The 21,585-nt window shown below is 44.6% G+C and overlaps 1 protein-coding gene across 8 annotated transcripts in view; it reads left to right on the top strand.

Annotated features, from left to right (window-relative positions):
• KIT (KIT proto-oncogene, receptor tyrosine kinase) overlaps positions 1-21,585 on the top strand; it is a 92,797-nt gene that overhangs the window by 58,209 nt on the left and 13,003 nt on the right. For 4 of the 8 annotated variants that reach the window (XM_047798717.1, XM_047798718.1, XM_047798713.1 and 1 more), the window contains 4 exons: positions 16,490-16,604; positions 19,602-19,795; positions 21,182-21,288; positions 21,384-21,510. In XM_047798717.1, the coding sequence (XP_047654673.1) occupies positions 16,490-16,604; positions 19,602-19,795; positions 21,182-21,288; positions 21,384-21,510 (543 nt within the window). The remainder of the gene's footprint in view (positions 1-16,489; positions 16,605-19,601; positions 19,796-21,181; positions 21,289-21,383; positions 21,511-21,585) is intronic. The other 4 variants (XM_047798719.1, XM_047798720.1, XM_047798715.1 and 1 more) reach the window with 1 other exon arrangement.

A 21,585-nucleotide genomic window follows, 5' to 3' on the forward strand; every position in this document is an offset into this window, starting at 1 on the left:
ACAGAGGAGGCACAGAAGTTAAAAATAGTAGTTTGAGGGAGAATGTATTATTATTGATTGTTGAAATGGGGAGCTGGAGGTTGAATAGGAGCTGGATTATGGTGTTGGGTGGCAAAGAGATGCTATCAAGCCCTGACATGGTTTCTTTGTTAAGCGCTTTCTCTTTGGGATTGGGGTATTATTTGTGTTTAGATTGTTCTCCTGCTGGGATGAATGCAGCATCGATCAGCTCAGTGGGTCCCTGCCACTGGGGACCGTGTGGGGACTGTGGGAAAAGGGAGCAGGTAGTTTAGGGTGGGAGAGACTGGCTCTGGATGTGGGAAGCTGAATACTGAGCCCTGCATGGCTCACACCCCACAACATCTTGGGGCAGCATGTCTGCACGGAGGCTGAGGCCCAGGAGTGTGCTCACCAGCTGAGGCCCAGGAGTGTGCTCACCAGCTGGGGCTTTTGCCCAGTGTAGGGCCCACTTGCCTTTTCCAGGAAGGGCGGCAGGTGCCTGCCACAGCCCACCACCAGCCAAGGGACCAGGGACGGAAGGGCTCTAAAGACATGGATTCCCAAGAGACTGGCCCACAAAAGGACCATCGGAATGAGCCATCATGGTGGCGGAGGGAAGACACAACTGGGAATAGTCCCTGGAGAAGAGCTTACATTTTAGTAAGGGCTGAGCCCTGCATGTATGTGGGGCTGCAGGATAGGAGCCACTTCCCTGTCCTCGAGGAGCTTAAGATTTCCTCTGTGGAGTGGTTTTCCATCATGACCTCACCCATGTTACTGCTCACTGCTACTGGATTATGGATCCAGCATTGCCACTGCTGTGGCTCAGGTCACCTGGAGGGGGTGGTGGTGGCTGGAGGTGGAGCGTGATCCCTTTACAAAGGAAGTTGAGAATCAGTAAGCAAGCGACACTCCCGGGGCAGGGGGGAGGGGGGGGGCTTCTGATTGCTAATCTGGAGTTGTCAATTTCAGCATTTTCCAAATCGTTATTTCCTAAACAAAGTGTTACCATTTATTTAGATAAAGAGAATTACAGCGGTGTAACTATGGGCCTTCTCAGTGTCCTTATTATGCTGATGTGTATTATGCCTGCCAGGGAGGAGGCATGGGATTGAGCATATACCCGGAATTCCTCTGACCACAGGACTCTCCTTTTCCAAGGGAAGCTTGCTAATTAACATCTCAGCTCCTCAGATCAGTTTTGATTATATGCTATCTCATCGGCCTGCAATGCAAATATCTCTAGATTGATTCGGATGTTAATCAGAGGAGCTTAGTGTATTACACATGGGCAAAATTACCTGCTGCTGAAAAATCTTAATGTTCAAGTAATTGAAGAGGTGATTGCAGGTAAATCAGTGTCTATACCAGCATCATATGCGTACTGTCCATACAAAATTTTATTTGAGGGGTTCTAGTGCAGTGCTTCTCAAACTGTCTGTGGTAAAGGTCCTTCTATGTCTGTAATTTCCGATTTGTTCTGGATCACTACTTCTTATAAAGTCAGAACTTTATAAGAACGGATCTCTAGAAAAGTGACATGGAAAAGAACAAAGACATATAAAATCCAAGAATGGATTTGTAAAAAATTACTATGGGAGTTCCCACTGTGATGCAGTGGGTTAAGAATCTGACTGCAGTGGCTCAGATCCTTGGTCTGATGCAGTGGGTTAAGCATCCAGTGTTGCTGCAGCTGTGGCTCAGATGCATTCTCTGGCCTGGGAACTTCCATATGCCATGGGTGTGTGCCCCCCCCCCCATTATGAGATTCAAAAGATATAAAAATTAAGTTAAGGGAGTTCCCTGGTGGCTCAGCAGATTATGGATCCAGCATTGCCACTGCTGTGGCTCAGGTCACAGTTGTGGTGAGGGTTCTATTCCTGGCCTAGGAACTTCTGCATGCCACAGGTTAAACCAAAAAAATGAAATTTCTTCTAAATCTTGGCTTACTGAGCCTGTGGACCAGCACCTGCCGGTAATGGACATGGCCTGCTCCACAGGCCTCTCTTTGAGAAGCTTAGTAGTTGGGAATTTTATAAAATCGTGTCATTTGCATCTCTTTTTCTCTGGCTTCAAGGCCAAGAGCACATTAAGATCTGTCTCTTTCCCCCTTTTTTTCCTGCTTCCAATTGCCAGCGTGTGGTCTGCTGCTCATCAGTCATGAGTCATTGACCTTAGAAAGGCTGCTCTGAAGTCACCCTTACTTTTTTCTCTGGGTGACAGAATCGCTACCATTTTACTTACCAGCCTAATTTGCCATCTACAGGATCAGTATTAGTCACCTCTGCTGGTGAACTCATGCCTGTTTGAAACTGGATAGGAAATGATCTTTCCAAATGATTCTTTCTCATAGGAGGCCTTTTCTTTCTGTATTTGGGGGCCTGGATCTCAAATACCTCCTAGCATTGACTGAGCTCCTGTTTCATGGCAGTGGGCACACACATGAGGGTGTGTGGTTATCTGCCCACTTAGCTTAAGCTCTTCAGGGGGTCTCTTCAGTGAAGTCAGTTTATTGCAAAGCACTAAGCTGACTAAAGGCATTTGATATGCTTGCCTAGCACATTGGATTTCTTGATCTCCAAATGCTTTGACAGAGGTAGTGTTTTTGTGTGAAACTTAAATTTGCTGCTTATGAGGTATGTCCCAGTCGTTCTTCACAGATAGAGTTAGTTCATTTCTTTGTTGATTTTTATTGCTTTGGATTAAAAAAAAAAAAAAAGTCTAGTTGGTGCTTTCACGGGGGCGAGACTTTTTTATGTTAAACTTTAAAAGCAAAAGTTAACAATAGTTTAAAATTTTAACTTGAAGCCATTGTGTCCATTTTGACATACCATTATTTTAGCTAAGCAAAATATATATGTAGATCCTGCTGCATGGCTTCTTCTGTAAATAAGCTTAGCCCCAAGGATGAAAGGAATTGTGCTCTGCAAAAACTCCACTGAATAAAAATCAGAATAATAAATGCAGGTTATTAATGTAGAAATTCAGGCACTTTTACTCAGTGACAGGGATGCATAATTGCTTAATGGATTCGGCTGTGAGAAATGCACAGGAAAATCCTTGATTTTGAATAGTTAGCTGTTTGGTGGTTGAAGAATCCATTTGTTTGGAAAATCCCACATGTAGCTTTGAGTATATTGTGCATCTGTGTGTGTTTGTGTTTTAGTCACTTGTGTGGGAGGCTTTAAGAGAAAAATATGTACATGTTAAGTTTGAAAATGTTTTAATACTGACTTTAACTTATGTAACAAGTCAGGAGTTAAATGGATCTGGTAGGTTGACTCAATGACATTTAAAGTAGTTTATGATGGCTGAGAGCTGTAACATGGTACCATGTTTGAGCAGAACTTCTGGTGGAAACTGATAGAAGTTTTTATTAAAAAATGAAACTCTCAAATCAGTGATTCTTTGTATTGAACTTACATTACTATAATTACTCTTGAATTGCTTTTTGAAGATGTATACAGAAATCAGATTCTTCATTCTAAAAGGAACTTTGATATCTTTGATGAAAATGGCTATTTGTTACCCTTTCAGGTCAAACTTCGGAGGAAAATATAGTTTTAAGAAGTGTGTAACTACCCAAAAGGGCTTTATTTCTTTTTTTCTTTTTTCTTTTTAGGGCCACACCCACAGCATATTGGAGGTTCCCAGGCTAGGGGTTGAATCAGAGCTACAGCTGCCAGCCTACACCACAGCCACAGCAACGCAGGATCCAAGCTGTGTCTGAGACCTACACCACAGCTCACAGCAATGCCAGATCCTTAACCCACCGAGCGAGGCCAGGGATCGAACCCGCGTCCTCACGGATGCCAGTTGGGTTCGTTAACCACTGAGCCATGACAGGAACTCCAAGTGCTTTCTTAATAAGGACTACTCTTTCCAAAATTCCTGCAGATGTTAGAAAAAGTGACATCACTCAGATTCTGTAGGTAGCCTGTGATTCTTGATTTGAAACTCATGGTCTCTTTGGTTATAATAAATGTCATACAGTAAGGATTTTTTTTTTTAAATCAGATCCAGGAGAAATAAAAGGAAAACATGTATTTTAACCCTGCTCATCCACTTGGCTCTTCTCTCTCCGTCTCACACACACACACAGACCACATATTCTTTATTTATTCATCTATTGAAGGACATTTAGGTCGTTTCCATACCTTGGCTGTTGTGAATATTACTGCAGTGAACATGGGAGTACAGATAGCCCTTCGAGATAACAGTTTCGATTTCTTTGAATTTATACCCAGAAGTAGGATTGCTGGAGCACGTGGTGGTTCTATTTTTAATTTCCGAAGGAACCTCTCTACCGTTTCTGTAATACTTATCCCAATTTACATTCCCATCAACACAGTGCAAGAGTACAAGGTACGAGAACGCCTTTTTTTGGGAGTTCCCGCTGTGGCACAGTGAGTTAAGAACCTGAAGGCAGCAGCTCAGGTCTCTGGAGGCATGGGTTCCATCCCCCACCCTGCGCCTTAAGTTAAGGATCCATTGTTGCCATGGCTGCGGCATAGGTCACAGCTGCGGCTCAGATTCAATCTCTCACCCCAGGAACTGCCATATGCCACAGGTGCATCCATAAAAAGGAAAAAAAAAAGAAAGAGTTCTCTGTTTTTCATATACATCCTCACCAACCCTTGTTTTCTCTTGTCTTTTGGATAATAGCCATGTTGACTGGTGCGAGGTGATACTTCACTGTGATTTTAATTTCCCAGTAACCTAAAATGACACTTCAAAATGTTACCTGGGAGGTTCCCATCATGGCTCAGTGGTATCAAACCCAACTAGTACCCATGAGGACGCAGGTTTGATCCCTGGCCTCGCTCAATGGGTTAAGGATCTGGCGTTGCTGTGAGCTGTGGTGTAGGTTGCAGACATGGCTTGGATTCTGAGTTGCTGTGGCTGTGGCATCGGCCAGCAGCTGCACCTCTGATGTGACCCCTAGCCTGGGAACTTCCCTAAAAAGATTAAAAAAAAAAAAAAAGTTATCTGGTAGCATTTCCAGATCAGTATTATGAATTTAAAATTTGTGGCCAATGATATCTAGGGGTAAATAGATCCCCCTCCAATCTGCAAGGTCTGTCCTTTAATAAGACTCCCTAGTTGAGTTGAGAGTATGATGGTAGTTAGGTGGTGGTGCAGGAAGGAAGGCAGGAAAAGTAAGGTCTAGAGAAAAGGGCTCATCTTTCATCTTTGGGCTTCTGTGGAACATAGGTAATGTTAAATCTTGATTGATATCCAAGTGACCGCTGCACTCTGCACTAAATTAACTCTCAGAATCACCAATTTCCCCTCATTTATGGCAGAGTGTTAACAGAGGGTTGAAACAATTTAAGGAAATGCTAAATAATGTATTATTTCTAAACCACTGCATCATATAATTAACATCCTGTCCATGTATAAGCGATTATTTATAGATCCTACGGTCTATTCAAATCAAAGTAATAAATCACCCATCAGCGGAGGCCTTTTGATGGGGATGTTTCCCTTTGACCACGCTTGCAAAATCTGGGCTGCCTTTGATGTATGTTGGGTCATAGTTAAATCCAGTTATGGATGGCTAACCTAACCTTCTTCCACGAAGAAGCTAAGCTAAGTGTAGCACTTGGCAAATAAAGCACATGGGCTGCCCACTATTTGCCGCAAGTGAGAGTGGACTTATCTGGACAAGGAGGCAGAGAGAGAGAGAGATGGCTTTGGACGGCTTGCTAACCATGCATCTGGTCCCCCACCTGGCTGGAAACCTCATGGACTTTATTCAGGAGAAAATAATATACCCATACCCACGGTGGTTTTAGCTTCAAGGACTATTCAGTTTGGGGTTCGGGGTGCCTTTCAAGATTCTCATGTGTAGAGAAAGCAAAGTCACTGGGACTTTGGCTCTTTGGAATGTGGAAATGTTTTCCCACCTCTTATCCTTTTAGCTTTTCTATTTCCGTTTTTAAAGATGATAGTACCTTCCAAACACTGGGGTGTCCAAACCATGTACTTTGTTTGTTTGTTTTTGGCTGTACCAGTAGATGTAGAAGTTCCAGGGCTAGAGATTGAACTCTAGCCACAGCAGTGACAATGCTGCATCCTTAACCCTCTGAGCCACCAGGGAACTCCCAAACCATGTACTTGTGTTAGAGGCTACATTTTAAGACTTACTGCTGACACAGTTATCAAGTTTTGCTTGAGAGGCGTTGCTCTTTAGTAGTTTCCTTTGTTCCTGTTAGATAGATTCTATTAGACCTACTTCTATATTAAATTATTGGTGTGTTTTTTTGTTTCTTTGTTTTTTCTTTTTAGGGCCACACCCATGGCACATGGAAGTTCCCAGGCTAGGGGTCAAACCGGAGCAAATGCCGACCTACACCACAGCCATAGCAACTCTGTGGAATCCGAGCCTCATCTGTGACCCCACCACAGTTCACGGCAATGCCAGATCCTTTAACCCACTGAGCAAGGCCAGGGATTGAACCCACATCCTCATGGATACTAGTCGGGGTCACCACCAATGAGCCACGATGGGAACTCCAAGTTATTGGAATTCCTAAACATTAAATAAAACTAGTGCTAAATAGAGCTCCTTTCTGATTTGTTTACTTGCTCTGAAAGAGTCTGCTGTAAGGCCACCACAGTGCCAGAATGTAGGCTGGTTTGTGCAAACATTTGTATACCCGTGTTTTTAAATTAAAACAATTTTTTCTTATCATAAAAATGGTAAGTGAAGGGTAGAATAACTAGAAAATAGAAATAAGCAAAAATAAGAATCAAACAGGTTTGAATTGCACCTTTTTTTTTTTGGTCTTTTTGTTGTTGTTGTTGTTGTTGCTACTTCTTGGGCCGCTCCCGCGGCATATGGAGGTTCCCAGGCTAGGGGTTGAATCGGAGCTGTAGCCACCGGCCTACGCCAGAGCCACAGCGACGCGGGATCCGAGCCGCGTCTGCAACCTACACCACAGCTCACGGCAACGCCGGATCGTTAACCCACTGAGCAAGGGCAGGGACCGAACCTGCAACCTCATGGTTCCTAGTCGGATTCGTTAACCACTGCGCCACGACGGGAACTCCTGAATTGCACCTGTTAATGTTTATTTACATAGGCCACAGCGGTAACCTGAGCCGCTGCGGTGACAACGCTAGATACTTAACCCACTGCGCCACGAGGGAACTCCCATGGTATCACTTTAACATCTCATCCCGTGGATATTTCATAATTTCTTTAATTCATATCTGATGCCATTCTGAGACATTGTGGTGTATGAAGTGGGATGCTGAGATGACATGACTGAGTTGTTAAGAAACCCATCAAATGAGTATTTAAAGTTTTTAATTATCTTGCTTAATCTCAATTGATAAAGTTATCATTTGCAGTATCTCTCAGGCTCCTGTGTCTTCAACACTTGTCATGGGAGATACGCTGTGCTGGCTTACAGGACAGTTCCAAATTGAGGCCTAATTTTCAGATCTTCTTCGTATGGATAGCTAATCTATGTAAAAATAGTTGCTTGTCTTTCTCCATTAATTTTTTTATAGGTAATTTGAAATCCTTGACAGTATCTGAAGTCTGTTTTTATTTTCCTTTCCTGAAGTTGAAATGAGTTTTTGTTCTGAAATTGCTTGGGAGATATGAGACTTGTTTTTGATGTGACACTTTAATATCTCCTTCTTATGACGAGGATCTCTATGGATGTAAGAAGTGCTATAGACATTTAAATTGGAAGAAAAAAAGGGATAGCGTGGCAGCCTACTTTTTTTAACTTTTTTCTTTTTTGGTATTTTTAGGTCCGCACCATGGCATATGGAGGTTCCCAGGCTAGGGGTCTAATCGGAGCTACAGCTCCAGCCTACGCCACAGCCACAGCAACGTGGGATCCAAGCCATGTCTGTGACCTACACCACAGCTCATAGCAATGCAGGGTCCTTAACCCACTGAGCGAGGCCAGGGATCAAACTCGCATCCTCATGATTACTAGTCAGGCTCATTAATCACTGAGCCACGACAGGAACTCCCAGGTGGCCACCTACTTTTAAAGTAGAATTTGATTCTCTTCTATTTCGGAAAAATTTAGGAAATGTGTTGGTATCATTTTCCCTTCATGTCTCATAAGAAAGTTGGCTTGGCAGGGTGTGTTGCTACCTTGGGGAATCCATTTAAACAGGGAGCCAGTTCGAGGACAGGGTGACCCAATGACATCGTTAGGCCTTTTGTTGGTGTGGTCCGGCCGTTCTTTCATGTCTGTGGTGGAAAAGCAGGAAAACCGGGGTACGTATGGAACCCTGGAAACTTCAGCTAGAATTGACCTTGGACCTGGGACCTACTTTTCTAAAAATAGCATGAGGCGTCCCTATCATAGTAGTGGAACTTGTGCTCTGTGGAAATTTCCTTTCCATAGAAAGCCACATGTGTTTTTACTTCAAATTCATTTACAAATGTATACGGGGTCACTTATAATGCAGTGGAAATTGACATTCATCCAAGAAGAGGTACGTAATTTTCCCATGGGCCTTGTATCAGTAACCCTTCTCCTCCACTTCTGGATTATGCAGCAAAATGAAGTCACTACTTCAAGAGAGTAGAAAAACAGCATTTTATCACATGCCTGCCCTCCTTGGTAGCAGGTGGGGTTGTGTTGTGATGTGTGTGCATCCCCCCTCCCGTGTGTGGGTCCCCTGGTGATGGGGCTCCTGTAAACTGAGCACAGGGATTCTGGCTGAGGAGGCCTTTCTCCAAGTTGTGTGTTATTTTTTAAAACTACCTTTCAGGATGGGGAGCTCTTGTTCATTGATAGCTATTGAGAATAGGGATTGGGGAGTTCCCGTCGTGGTGCAGTGGTTAACGAATCCGACTAGGAACCATGAGGTTGCGGGTTCGATCCCTGCCCTTGCTCAGTGGGTTAACGATCCGGCGTTGCCGTGAGCTGTGGTGTAGGTTGCAGACTTGGCTCGGATCCCACGTTGCTGTGGCTCTGGCGTAGGCTGGCGGCTACAGCTCTGATTCAACCCCTAGCCTGGGAACCTCCACATGCCACGGGAGCGGCCCAAAGAAATAGCAAAAAGACACACAGAAAAAAAAAAAAAGAGAGAGACTAGGGATTGGGAGTTCCCGTTGTGGTGTTGTGGCAACAAATCCGACTAGGAACCATGAGGTTGCGGATTCAATCCCTCGCCTCGCTCAGTGGGTTAAGGATCTAGCACTGTGGTGAGCTGTGGTGTAGGTTGCAGATGCAGCTCGGATCTGGCGTGGCTGTGGCTGTGCTGTAGGCCAACAGCTATAGCTCCAATTCGACCGCTACCCTGGGAACCTCCATATGCCGTGCGTGCATCCCTAAAAAGCAAAAAAATAAATAAGTAAATAAAAGGAGAGAGGGAGAGTAGGGATTGGCAGACTGACTGTAGCCCTCTGGCCAGATTTGACAACTATCTTGTTTTTGAATGGCCTATAAGCTAAGAATTTTTCGTTTCTCTCTTTTCTTTCTCTCTTTCTTCCTTTCTTTCCTTCCTCCCTCCCTCCCTTCTTACAAAAAAAAAAAAATCAGGTTTGTGAGATGTGAAAATAAAAGTCAAATTTCAGTATCCATAAAGTTTTATTGGAACACAGCTGTGCACATTTGCTTGCATGCCTGTGACTACATTTCTGGTACGGTGGCAGAATCAAGTATTTCGTAAGAGAGACTCCGGCCCACAGAACCTAAAATATTTACTGTCTCACCCTTTCCATTAAAAGTTTGCTAACCCCTCGTTTAGAGCATCAGTTCATTAGGAGGATTTTTTTTTTTTTTTATCTTTTTGCTATTTCTTGGGCCGCTCCCACGGCATATGGAGGTTCCCACGCTAGGGGTTGAATCGGAGCTGTAGCCACCGGCCTACGCCAGAGCCACAGCAACTCAGGATGGGATCCGAGCCGCGTCTGCAACCTACACCACAGCTCACGGCAACGCCGGATCGTTAACCCACTGAGCAAGGGCAGGGACCGAACCCGCAACCTCATGGTTCCTCGTCGGATTTGTTAACCACTGCGCCACTATGGGAACTCCTCCGGATATTTTTTTTTTTTTTTAATAGAAATCATAGACACTGCTAACCATTGCTAAGATGCAGGAAACTGCAGTTGAAGTTTTGTTTCATTTGCTGAACAAGTTTCCATTGAAGTGCCCATGTACCAGTTTCTGACTCCCTTTAAGAATATATAGGAGTTCCCTGGTGGCCTCGTGGTTAAGAACCTGGTGTAGTCACTGCTGTGGCTTGGCTTGATTGCTGGCCTCAGAACTTCTTCATGTATGGGCGTGGCCAAAAGAATTTAAAAAAAGAATGTATCAAACGAACAAAAACCCAACATGTATTTTCAAAATATCTACTCTGGAGATTTTTTTTTGGGGGGGTGGGGGGGTCTTTTTGTGTTTTTCTTGAGCCGCTCCCGCTGCATATGGAGGTTCCCAGGCTAGGGGTCGAATCAGAGCCATAGCCACCGGCCTTCGCCAGAGCCACAGCAACGCGAGATCTGAGCCGCGTCTGCAACCTACACCACAGCTCAGGGCAACGCCGGATCCTTTAACCCACTGAGCAAGGGCAGGGATTGAACCCGCAACCTCATGGTTCCTAGTCAGATTCGTTAACCACTGCGCCACGACGGGAACTCCTGGAGATTTTTTTTTTTATAAAGTGTGGCATTCTTTTTATACGTAAAAAAGTTCACCTGAGTTTTCTTTAATACTTTTATTTCAGTTGATTTAAATTCCTTTAGTATAATGACATTAGAGCAGGAATGTGGATTTGACCCAGACTGAAATCAGGATAGTGACAACTGGCTACTAAGCATTGCTATATTGCTATTAAATGTCACTAGATCTACAGTTGTAAAAACAAATTCATCCTTAGGATTCCTTTTCATTTAGTCTTTTGTTACGTGGAGACTTAAGTCCGTGATCTTTGCTGATTATATATAGCATGGGAGCCCATGTGCAGTGGTAGGAGTTGGTGGTGGTGGTTAGGATGAGCAAAGTACTCCAGTACCATACTCATCGAAGTACTGTGCTCATCAAAGTACTGTACTCAGTGCTTCTCCACCAGTTACTTGTATACCTCCTCCTGCCCCCACCCCCAGCTCCTGCTATCTGTGCTGTTCTCTTTATTTTATTTATTTATTTATTTATTTTGGTCTTTTGTCTTTTTTGTTGTTATTGTTGTTATTGTTGCTATTTCTTGGGCCGCTCCCTCGGCATGTGGAGGTTCCCAGGCTAGGGGTTGAATCGGAGCTGTAGCCACCGGCTTACGCCAGGGACACAGTAACGCGGGATCCGAGCCGCGTCTGCAACCTACACCACAGCTCACGGCAACGCCGGATCGTTAACCCACTGACCCACTGAGCAAGGGCAGGGACCGAACCCGCAACCTCATGGTTCCTAGTCGGATTCATTAACCACTGCGCCACGACGGGAACTCCTCTTTTCTTTAAAATTCAGTTTGTTCTTGCCTTCCGTATGGACTTGATGGTGGTGAAGAGGAATATTTTTTTTAAGATCACATATCTGTGGGCTAGATCAGCAAATGGTTGGGATTTTTAATTGCATGAGCAATACATTTGCAGAAGAATTCTAAGTACTGTGAAATCTGCCTACGAGCCGATCAGTGTTGGTGGAGACAGCAGAATGACTCAGGTCCACAATGCTTTGAAGGGAGATGAGGCTCTTCTTTATCTCCACAGGAAATACATAACTTCTACCCCTCTTAGGCTTATCTGAACCTCCAACTTGGGAGGAATTAGGGAATGTGTCATTTGGGATACTGCTGATTGCGGGAAATGTAAGAAAACACAGCTCAGACTTAACCTGGGGAATTGCAGGGAGTTATGTGTCTTTAAAAGCAAAATGTATATTTAATGCCTTAGACAGTGCATTGAGGCACTTACAAAATGCAGATGAGCCCAGATTTTCATTTTTAGAGGCAGAATTATACCTAGCTCATTCTTTATGCATTAAACATTTTTGTAGTACAACTTGCTGTGGACAGCCCCAATCGTACTCGTGTAATAGCCTTTTCAGAATGAGGTCTCTTGTCACCAGTGTTAGGGACAGAGCTGGAATTGGGCTGAGGCAAGAGAGATGCAGCGGTTACAGAATTTAAGGAGGGGCTCCCTCGAGCTGCCAACCTGTATTTGCAAGACCCCGAGGGTGAGTGCCTTGTTCAATTCCTTGCCCCAGATGTTTAGAGATGCTCTAAACATGCCCGTTGCTAGGTCAGATCCTCAGCCTATTAAATCTCTGGGATTGGGGCCCAGGAATGTCCATTTGAACCTCTTCTCTTAGTGCTTCAAATACACATTGACATTTGGGGGGCCCTCTGAGCTTGCTCTGCCAGCCTCAGGTCCAACAGGACAAAAGCCGCCCTGCTCTCCTCAGGTTACGGTTGGGGTAGTAGCTTAAAAATCTGCCTAATTGGAGTTCCCATTGTGGCACAGCAGAAGCAAATCGGACTAGGAACCATGAGGTTACAGGTTCGAACCCTGGCCTCACTCAGTGGGTTAAGGATCCAGTGTTGCTGTGAGCTGTGGTGTAGGTCGCAGGCGTACACCGTGAGCAGATCCCAAGTTGCTGTGGCATAGACCGGTGGCTACAGCTCTGATTAGACCCCTAGCCTGGGAACCTCCATATGCCGAGGGTGCGGCCCTCAAAACATCAAAAAAAAAAAAAATCTGCCTAATTAATCAGCACTCGGGAACAAGTAGGCCAGCCGGACCGCACCCTTGCCAGCCCTAGCTGTAGTGTAACTGCTACCAGGTGTCACGCTGGAAGGCTTGGATCTAGGAGCACTGGTAACCGAGGCTGAATGTAATGGATTTTGTAATTTTCAGCTGTTCCAAATTTTTTTTTAATTAAAAATGGCTTATAGGTTTTGTTTTTTTTTTTTTTTTTGTCTTTATAGGGCTGCACCCGGGGCATATGGAAGTTCCCCGGCTAGGGGTTGAATCGGAGCTGTAGCCACTGGTCTACACCACAGCCACAGCAATGTCAGATCCGAGCCGCATCTGTGACCCTACACCACAGCTCATGATAGAGCCAGATCCTTGACCCACCAAGCGAGGCCAGGGATCAAACCTGTGTCCTCATGCATACTAGACACATTCATTTCTGCAGAGCCACGATGGGAATTGCGGGTTTTTTTAAATTTTTTTTTTGTCTTTTTGTTGTTGTTGTTGTTGTTGTTGTTGCTGTTTCTTGGGCTGCTCCCGCGGCATATGGAGGTTCCCAGGCTAGGGGTTGAATCGGAGCTGTAGCCACAGGCCTACGCCAGAGCCACAGCAACGCGGGATCCGAGCCGTGTCTGCAACCTACACCACAGCTCACGGCAACGCCGGATCGTTAACCCACTGAGCAAGGGCAGGGACCGAACCCGCAACCTCATGGTTCCTAGTCGGATTCGTTAACCACTGCGCCACGACGAGAACTCCGAATTGCGGTTTTTTTAATTCGTTCTGTGTTCATTATAAAGAACAATTAGAAAATAAATCCAAAGAATGAAATAGAAACTATCCATAACCCTACTCCCCAGAGGTAACCACCACGAACATCGTAAGACATCCTTTCAGGCCTTTTTTTTCCTTCTAACACTTAATTCCACTAAAAGTCCATCGCGTAGCATTAGGAAGAATGTGTGACAACAGGAAGGTGGGTACGAGGAAATATGTCTTAGGAACCCGATTCCCATTTGAGTCTTTTCCACTTATCTTTGCTGCTCATGTATAGACCTCCCCCTCACCATTAATCTCAGTACGGGAGAAAAACTCCCATGGCCAGGTACACATGTGGATGCCTTAGGTCATGACCCACCATTGCAAAACTAATGTAAATCATGCCCCTGACACAGGAAAGCCACCATCAGGCTGTTCTTTGAGATCCCTTTTTGGGACTCTAATCCGGTTCCTTTGGAGTCTAAGGGACTTTTCCTTTGGGGGGACTTAATCATCCAACAGCTCTTCCTGCGTGTCTGCCATCGGTCAGATGGTCAGACGCACTTGGTGCCAAATAGACTTTCAGTAAGACGTGGTCCTTGACCTTGAGAACATACAGTCTAATGGAGGAGGCAGGCCAGGATATTGTATAAGTGCACCAGGTGCTCTCAAGTGCTCCAGGAATAGGGAGACGAGTCCAACCAACTTGGCTTTGGAGAGTTGAGGGTGGCTTGGAAAAGGAGATGACACTTGAATTGAGTCCAGAGGCACCTGCCGTATGGCGCCTGTAGTCTTCAGCAAATAGCATTCTCCCAAAGTTCCACTGTTTTTTGTGTTATGTCCTACTTTTTAGCCCGATCACACAGTCGCGCATGATAATTAAATGAAAGTTGCCAGATGGATGCTTTCACAAGACGATGGCTTGTCTTCTTGCTCTATTTGTGAAAGCTGGCATTGGATCCAAACTCTCAAGGATGTCCCTACCTTGAGGTTGCTTTGGGAGAGTTGTTCTTTTGTGTGTTTTGGCCAAATGGCCTGCCCATCAGCAGGACCAGGTTGAATGACAGGTGGGTGTGCCACGCATGTGGACACTCTGATCCCTGCCAAGTCATTTTGCCTGCAAGGAGGTGAGGTGCTGAGAGGTCATTCTATACAGAGATGTCATTTATCAGTGTTACCTTCCTTCGAGCCCATAAGCTTCTGATCTGTCAATCTTTCTTTCTGACCGCATGTATTTTCCCAGCAATTACATTGTAATCGATGTCACATTACCACTGTATCAGGTTAAGATGCATACACATTATGCCATCTTAAAGAAGCAACTTTTAGATCAATGAAGAGTATAGAATGGCAATTACAGTTAACGTAATTGGTGCTAGATTAATCAGGGCGGGAAGGTACTCTGAATGGAAAAGAATAAGCGAATATTAATAAACTTGTAACAAATAAATTGCTAACTTATTTATTGTTTCACTTCTGACTCAGTTCTTTGTGTGCTCCATGTCATTTAATTGTCACAACAATTAGAATAGATTAATTACCAATTTATTAGATTTTTCCATTGTTCACATGAGGAGACTTGGCGGAGGACAGAGAACCGCTCCATGTCAGGTCTGTGTACCACACATGGCTGCTCACAGCTCTGTTCTCAGGCTTGGCGTCGGCATAGGTGATGCTGTGTGTATCAAGGATACAGGGCAAGCTCATCACCATCCCTGCCATCAGATGCTTCCTGTGTAGTTTATTCATTTCTCAAAGGGTTAGAATCCTTCAGATACATTACCGGTAGAACAGCTGAACTAAGTTCGTCTTCCATTCATTTTAGAAATAATTTCAGGAATTTGCAGTGCTTTAGGGCACCTTTGATTGAATATCAGTTGATTATTGTAGTTACATAGAAATGTCAAATTAGAGCATTCCTGCTGATACAGTTTACTTTTTCAGTGATTGTACTTAGAGATATGTGTGACTAAAACTCTCAGGCTGGTTTCCTCTTAGAATTTTCTGTTCCTGTTTTGCATTTGAAATACAAGTTTGGAGTTAAAAGCCCATATTGTGTTTAACTCTTGGGCTTTGTCTTCTCTGTAAAAGGGTGATTCAGCTCTTTATCAGCACCACCACCCCTCCCCCGTACCCTCACCCTCCAAACAGGGAAATTTCCAAAGGCAGGGAGCTTAATTTTTTCCTGTAACTCCTCTTAATTTCACCTATTCCGGTTCCTGCTGGAACTTGAAATTCCTATGACAGTTTCAGTAATTTGAAATCCTGATGGCAGGAATCCTTTAAACCAGATTTCAGGGTTCGCTGATGGCCTAGTGGTTAAGGATCCAGCATTGTCACTGCTGTGGCATGGGGTCAGTCCCTGGCACGGGAATTTCTACCTGCCATTGGCATGGCCAGAAAACAACAACAACAAAAACAAGGGGGGAAGAAAAAAAACACATGGACTTTCACCTTTACAACAGTTGAGAATCCTGGGGTCCTGATTAGAAGCTGTCTTTCAGATTCCCCCTCACTAGAAACAGAAACCTTGCCAGGCAGTCCTGCAACCTTTGCCATCCCTGGGACAGGGGCATCTTGGGGACCCCTGCATCCCTAGGATTTATAGTCTACCCGGGACAGGGAGATCTCTGGGACCCCCACATGTGCAGGATGGACAGTCCACCTGGGACAGAGGGGTCTCTGGGACCCCCCCCCCACACCTGCAGGATGGGCAGTTCACCTGAGACAGGGAGATCTTGGGGACCCCCTACGCCCGAAGGATGGGCAGTCCACCCAGGATGGGGAGTTCTCGGGAACCTCCACATCCCTAGGATGGATGGTCCACCCCGGGGGCTGGGCAGCTCTAGCAGGGAAAGCCTCTCTGGGTCAGAACCTCTCATCCACCTCCCCGTGCCTTCCACGCACTGGTCAACCTCCCCTTTGAACTACCTCCTCAGGGTCATCTTCAGCCTCAAGAAAGTTTTTAAGGATTGGCAGTGAATGAAGGGAGCCTCGGTTCCCTTCTGCTGAGGTTCCCCAGCAGTCTGACATGTGGTCACGTCTCTCTTTCTGCAGCAAAACCAGAAATCCTGACCCATGACAGGCTCATGAACGGCATGCTCCAGTGTGTGGCGGCAGGCTTCCCAGAGCCCACCATCGATTGGTATTTCTGTCCAGGCACCGAGCAGAGGTGAGATGATTATTTTGGGTACCATTTAACATGCATGAGGCGAGGACTGCAATTCACTTGAATTTCAAATATGTTTTCAGATTTAAAAAAAAAAAAACAACTCGGTTTTGATTAATTTTTTTCTCTCCATGTGGTTTTTTAGAGGGCATAATTGCTATATTTTTCTGGGTAGACATTAATTTTGTTTGCTGGAAAATGATTACTGAATGACTTCTCTATTTTGGTGGTTATCTTTTGGATTTATCATGCAATTTCCAGCCTGCAGGTAGATAAAGCAATTTTCCAGGACAGAGTAATTAGATTTCCAGTCTATACACAGGAGGTAACGTGTGTGGGGGAAATGTGGCTGTCGTTGTCATGAAAAAAATTACCTCGGGAGTTAATTGCCAAGTTACCAAAAACTAATGATCGCACAATTAACCACGTGCATATGGCGATGGGAAGCAACGTGTTTTAGAAACGTTTTCTTAAAAAATAATAATAATAATAAAAAAAAATTTAAAAATAAAAAAAAGGAAGGTTTTCTCCTTGATTAGGTGCCCGGCCCCTGAGCAAAGCACGTCTGGCCTTGTGCTTCCTATCCTTTGCCGTCCATACGTGAGCATTCAAATTGTCCTTTCACCTTACCTGAAGATGAAAAATGGAGTCAGCATTGCTGTTTTTAATCCATGGAATGCTATTTGACACTCGGGCTTTAAAACCCAGTGTAACATCACAATTGAATAGTCAGGGTGGTAATAACAGAAATTTCATTTTCCACAGAATAGACCTCTTTAATCAACACCACGTTGGAAGAGGTTATTAGGATTATTGTTTTCAGCTGAGTTTTAAGGAGCGTTTTCTTTGGGGTGTAAAGCGGGGCGGGGGGTGGGGTGAGTCAGGATCCTTGGAACGTATATGCCCTCAGGGGAAGCCACCTCAGTAGTTTTGGACACAGGTTAAACTAACATTTATGAAGCACCAACTCTATATAAGTCGGGCATAGGTCTAGTGAACAAAGCACACCCGAGTCCCATTTGTGAGTTTATATTCTAATGGCAGAGATGGGCAGCAGACAAAATAACTACCACTTGCCAGTGTTACACACTAAGGGAGAAAGTAAAATAAAGTAAGGGAATAGGAAATTGCTGGGCATATGGGGGGGAGTGCAATTTAAAATAGGGTCATCAGAGTTCCCTTTGTGGCTCGGCGGTTAATGAACCCGACTAGGATCCATGAGGATGTGGGTTCGATCCGTGGCCTCACTCATTGGATTAAGGATCCAGCGTTGCCATGAGCTCTGGTGCAGGCCATAAACTCAGCTCCGCTCCCGCATTGCTGTGGCTATGGCATAGGTCAGCAGCTGCAGCTCTGATTCAACCCCTAGCCTGGGAATTTCCATAAGCCAAGGGTGTGGCCCCAAAAAGGAAAAAAAAAAGAAGAAGAAGAAGAAGAAGAAGAGAGACTCAAAGTTCTCTTAGCCTTCTGCTAGGAACCTATCCAGTAAACTGAGTGGAGCCCCCAAATGATCACAATGGTACCCACACCTATTTGACTTTCTTCCCCAAAACTGTCCGTCATCATGCAGTTTGACATATTAATGTACTTTAACATGCTGAGAAACCTCCCCAAGACCTCTTAACCGCATGAAATACCACCCAAATCCAAGAAAAATGTCAACAGAGATAGACTTATTTCTAAAGACTTGATAACAAGAAAAATAAAATTAAAATAAAATAAAATAAAATAAAATAAAATAGGGTCATCGGAGTCCAGCTCCTGATGCGGTCTCCATCACCTGGGGCACCACTCCATCCATCTCCCTTCATAGAACCTGGAGCCGCAGGGTGCTCACTACCGGGGTTTGGGGGTTGCCCTGCCTTCATCCTTATAGACTTTACTGCTTTCCTCCTCCACACTCTTCCTTTTCAACCCTTCATACATCCTCTCCCAATTACTTCATCTGTAAAGTCTACTGGGTATAGGATGTGTTCTTGAATTTATTTCTAATCCTTTCAATAACCCTCCGAGATAAGTATGAGCATCCCGGCTCTACAGCTGGACGAACTGAGTCTTGGAGAGTTTTAAGTACCAGTTAGGAAGTCAGCAGAGTAGGTGTTTGAGCCAGGATTTCAAACCCACGTCTCCAGCGCCCTCCTCTCTTTCTCCTCCCCCACGTGCTTCTCTTCCTCCTGGTGCTGCAGAGGAGCTCATTCGTCATCACACTCTCAGCGGTAAAAGCGAATGTCTGATTATGAACCTCTGACTTAGTTTTAAAAGTACGCTGGGAGGAGTTCCTGCTGTGGCTCGGCAGTTAATGAACCCGACTAGTGTCCATGAGGTTGTGGGTTTGATCCCTGGCGTTGCTCAGTGGGTTAAGGATCTGGTGTTGCCATGAACTGTGATGTAGGTCTCAGATCCCGTGTTGCTGTGGCTCTGGTGTAAGCTAGTGGCTACAGCTCCGAATGGACCCCTAGCCTGGGAATCTCCATATGCCTCAGGTGCGGCCCTAAAAAACAAACAAAAAAACCAAAAACACAATATAAATAAATAAATGTAAGTACACTGTGAGTTCCCTTGTGGCTCAGCAGATTAAGGATCTGGCTGTCACTGCAGCAGCTCTGGTCGCTGCTGTGGTGCGGGTTCGATCCCTGGCCTGGGAACTTCCTCATGCTGCAGACATGGACCCCCAAAATATAGTAAATAAAAAAATATGCCAAGGGAGTTCCCATTGTGGCGCAGTGGAAACAAATCTGACTGGTATCCATGAGGACTCAGATTCGATCCCTGGCCTCGCTCAGTGAGTTGAGGATCCAGCATTGCTGTGAGCTGTGGCGTAGGTCACAGAGGCACCTGGGGATCCTGCATCGCTGTAGTTGTGGTGTAGACCAGCAGCAGTGGCTCCAATTTGACCCCAAGCCTGCAAACTTGCGTATGCTGCCGGTGCGGCCCTAAAAAAAAAGGCAAATCCAATAATTTTTCTTCTAGTAAGCTTGAACTGCTGTGTTTTCCCCCTAGATGTTCCGTTCCCATTGGGCCAGTGGACGTGCAGATCCAAAACTCATCTGTATCACCATTTGGAAAACTAGTGATTCACAGCTCCATTGATTACAGTGCATTCAAACACAACGGCACAGTGGAGTGCAGGGCTTACAACGATGTGGGCAAGAGTTCTGCCTTTTTTAACTTTGCATTTAAAGGTAACAGCAAAGGTATATTTCTTTTTAATCCAATTTAAGGGGATGTTTAGGCTCTGCCTGCCATGTCAATCATGATTTTAAGTTCATTCCATCACTGGCCATGTCATTTCTGGTAATATCTACATTGCACATTTGATTGTCATCAATGTTTCATTCTGTATTAGTTTGTTAATACCACGTGTGCACTAATTTTAACCATGTGCTATATGTGTTTTATGCGTGTCTGCACGTATGTATGCCCGGATGTGTATATATGTGTATATATATAATTAATCATGTGTTCCCAACTCTTTCTGTTAGAAAGGGGTAAAGAAAGAAAACAGGGGTGATAGACTTACCTTACCACCCAAACAGAAACAGAATTAGGGCCATCTAAATTTTAAAATTCAATCTAAAATGATTTAATTATTACTTAAAATCAGGGTTTTTAAAAATTGTTTTTGGTCTTTTTAGGGCGGCACCCTCGGCATATGGAAGTTCCCAGGCCAGGGATCTAATTGGAGCTGCAGCCACATCAGACCCCAGCCGTGTCTTCGACCTATGCTGGATCCTTAACCCGCTGAGTGAGGCCAGGGATTGAATCTGTGTCCTCATGGATGCTGGTCAGATTTGTTTCCTCTGAGCCACTACGCGAACTCCAAAACCAGTCATTTTAATAATACACTGCCAGACATCATATCAGAAAGTTAGCACTACCTTTTATGAACTCATGTTAGTGAGCTATTTAACATCTTTGACATTTGATCAATGAGTGACTAGCTCTCCTAACATAAGTTAAATGATCCTTTTGGACAAATTGATGAAGTGGTATGAAGTCAGAAGACAAAAGAACTGGGCACCTATATGCTTAGGGCTTGGTTTTTGTTTTTTTGAGTTGGCAAAGAACGCGTGCCCAAAAATGGTTTGTGTTCGGGTTTTGAGTAATGAGGGGAAGACTCTTACATTGTTCTGCATCATAGGCTTTTTTCCGACAGGGCAATGAAAAGAACACTTTAAAAATGTTTTTCTCGGTTGTGAAAGAAACTTGTCTCAATGCAGAAAATTTGGGGAAAACAGGAAAACATAAAAGAGAAACTATAAACTATCCCTAAAGGAAACATCTTAAAGTTCAAGGCAGGAATTTGAAGTCAAAGTTCACTCATTGCCAACATACTGTTATTCTTGTGCCATGGAAATCTCAGTTTCTTTTCCACAATCATCTGCTTTAATGCTGTTATTTTAAAAGATTCCTGTGCATAACAAGAATAAGATAACCAGGCAAGGAGCTCAGGTGCCCCTCGCTTGACTCCTGCCATGATGGGCAGTAGGGCAGGGGGTGGGTGAGTTGCGGGGTAGGTGGTTGCGGGGAAGGTCGACGCTGCTAATAGCTTGTGACCCTATGTGCCTCTTTCATTTTAGAACAAATCCATGCCCACACCCTCTTCACGCCTTTGCTGATTGGTTTTGTGATTGCAGCCGGTATGATGTGTATCATCGTGATGATTCTCACCTATAAATATCTACAGGTACCCCATTTATTTGTTCTCCACCCTGAACGCTGTCATGGCTCAATCATTAACCATTAAAGGATAATACCTCTTTCCCTTTCTCCCTCCACCAGAAGCCCATGTATGAAGTACAGTGGAAGGTTGTCGAGGAGATAAATGGAAACAATTATGTCTACATAGACCCAACGCAACTTCCTTATGATCACAAATGGGAGTTTCCCAGGAACAGGCTGAGTTTTGGTCAGTATGAAGCAGGGGCTGTCCACGTAACCTTTTTTTTTTTTTTTTTTTTTCCCCCCACTGTACAGCAAGGGG

This window comes from Phacochoerus africanus, chromosome 10 (assembly GCF_016906955.1).
Source record: "Phacochoerus africanus isolate WHEZ1 chromosome 10, ROS_Pafr_v1, whole genome shotgun sequence".
Classification (NCBI taxonomy): Eukaryota; Metazoa; Chordata; class Mammalia; order Artiodactyla; family Suidae; genus Phacochoerus; species Phacochoerus africanus.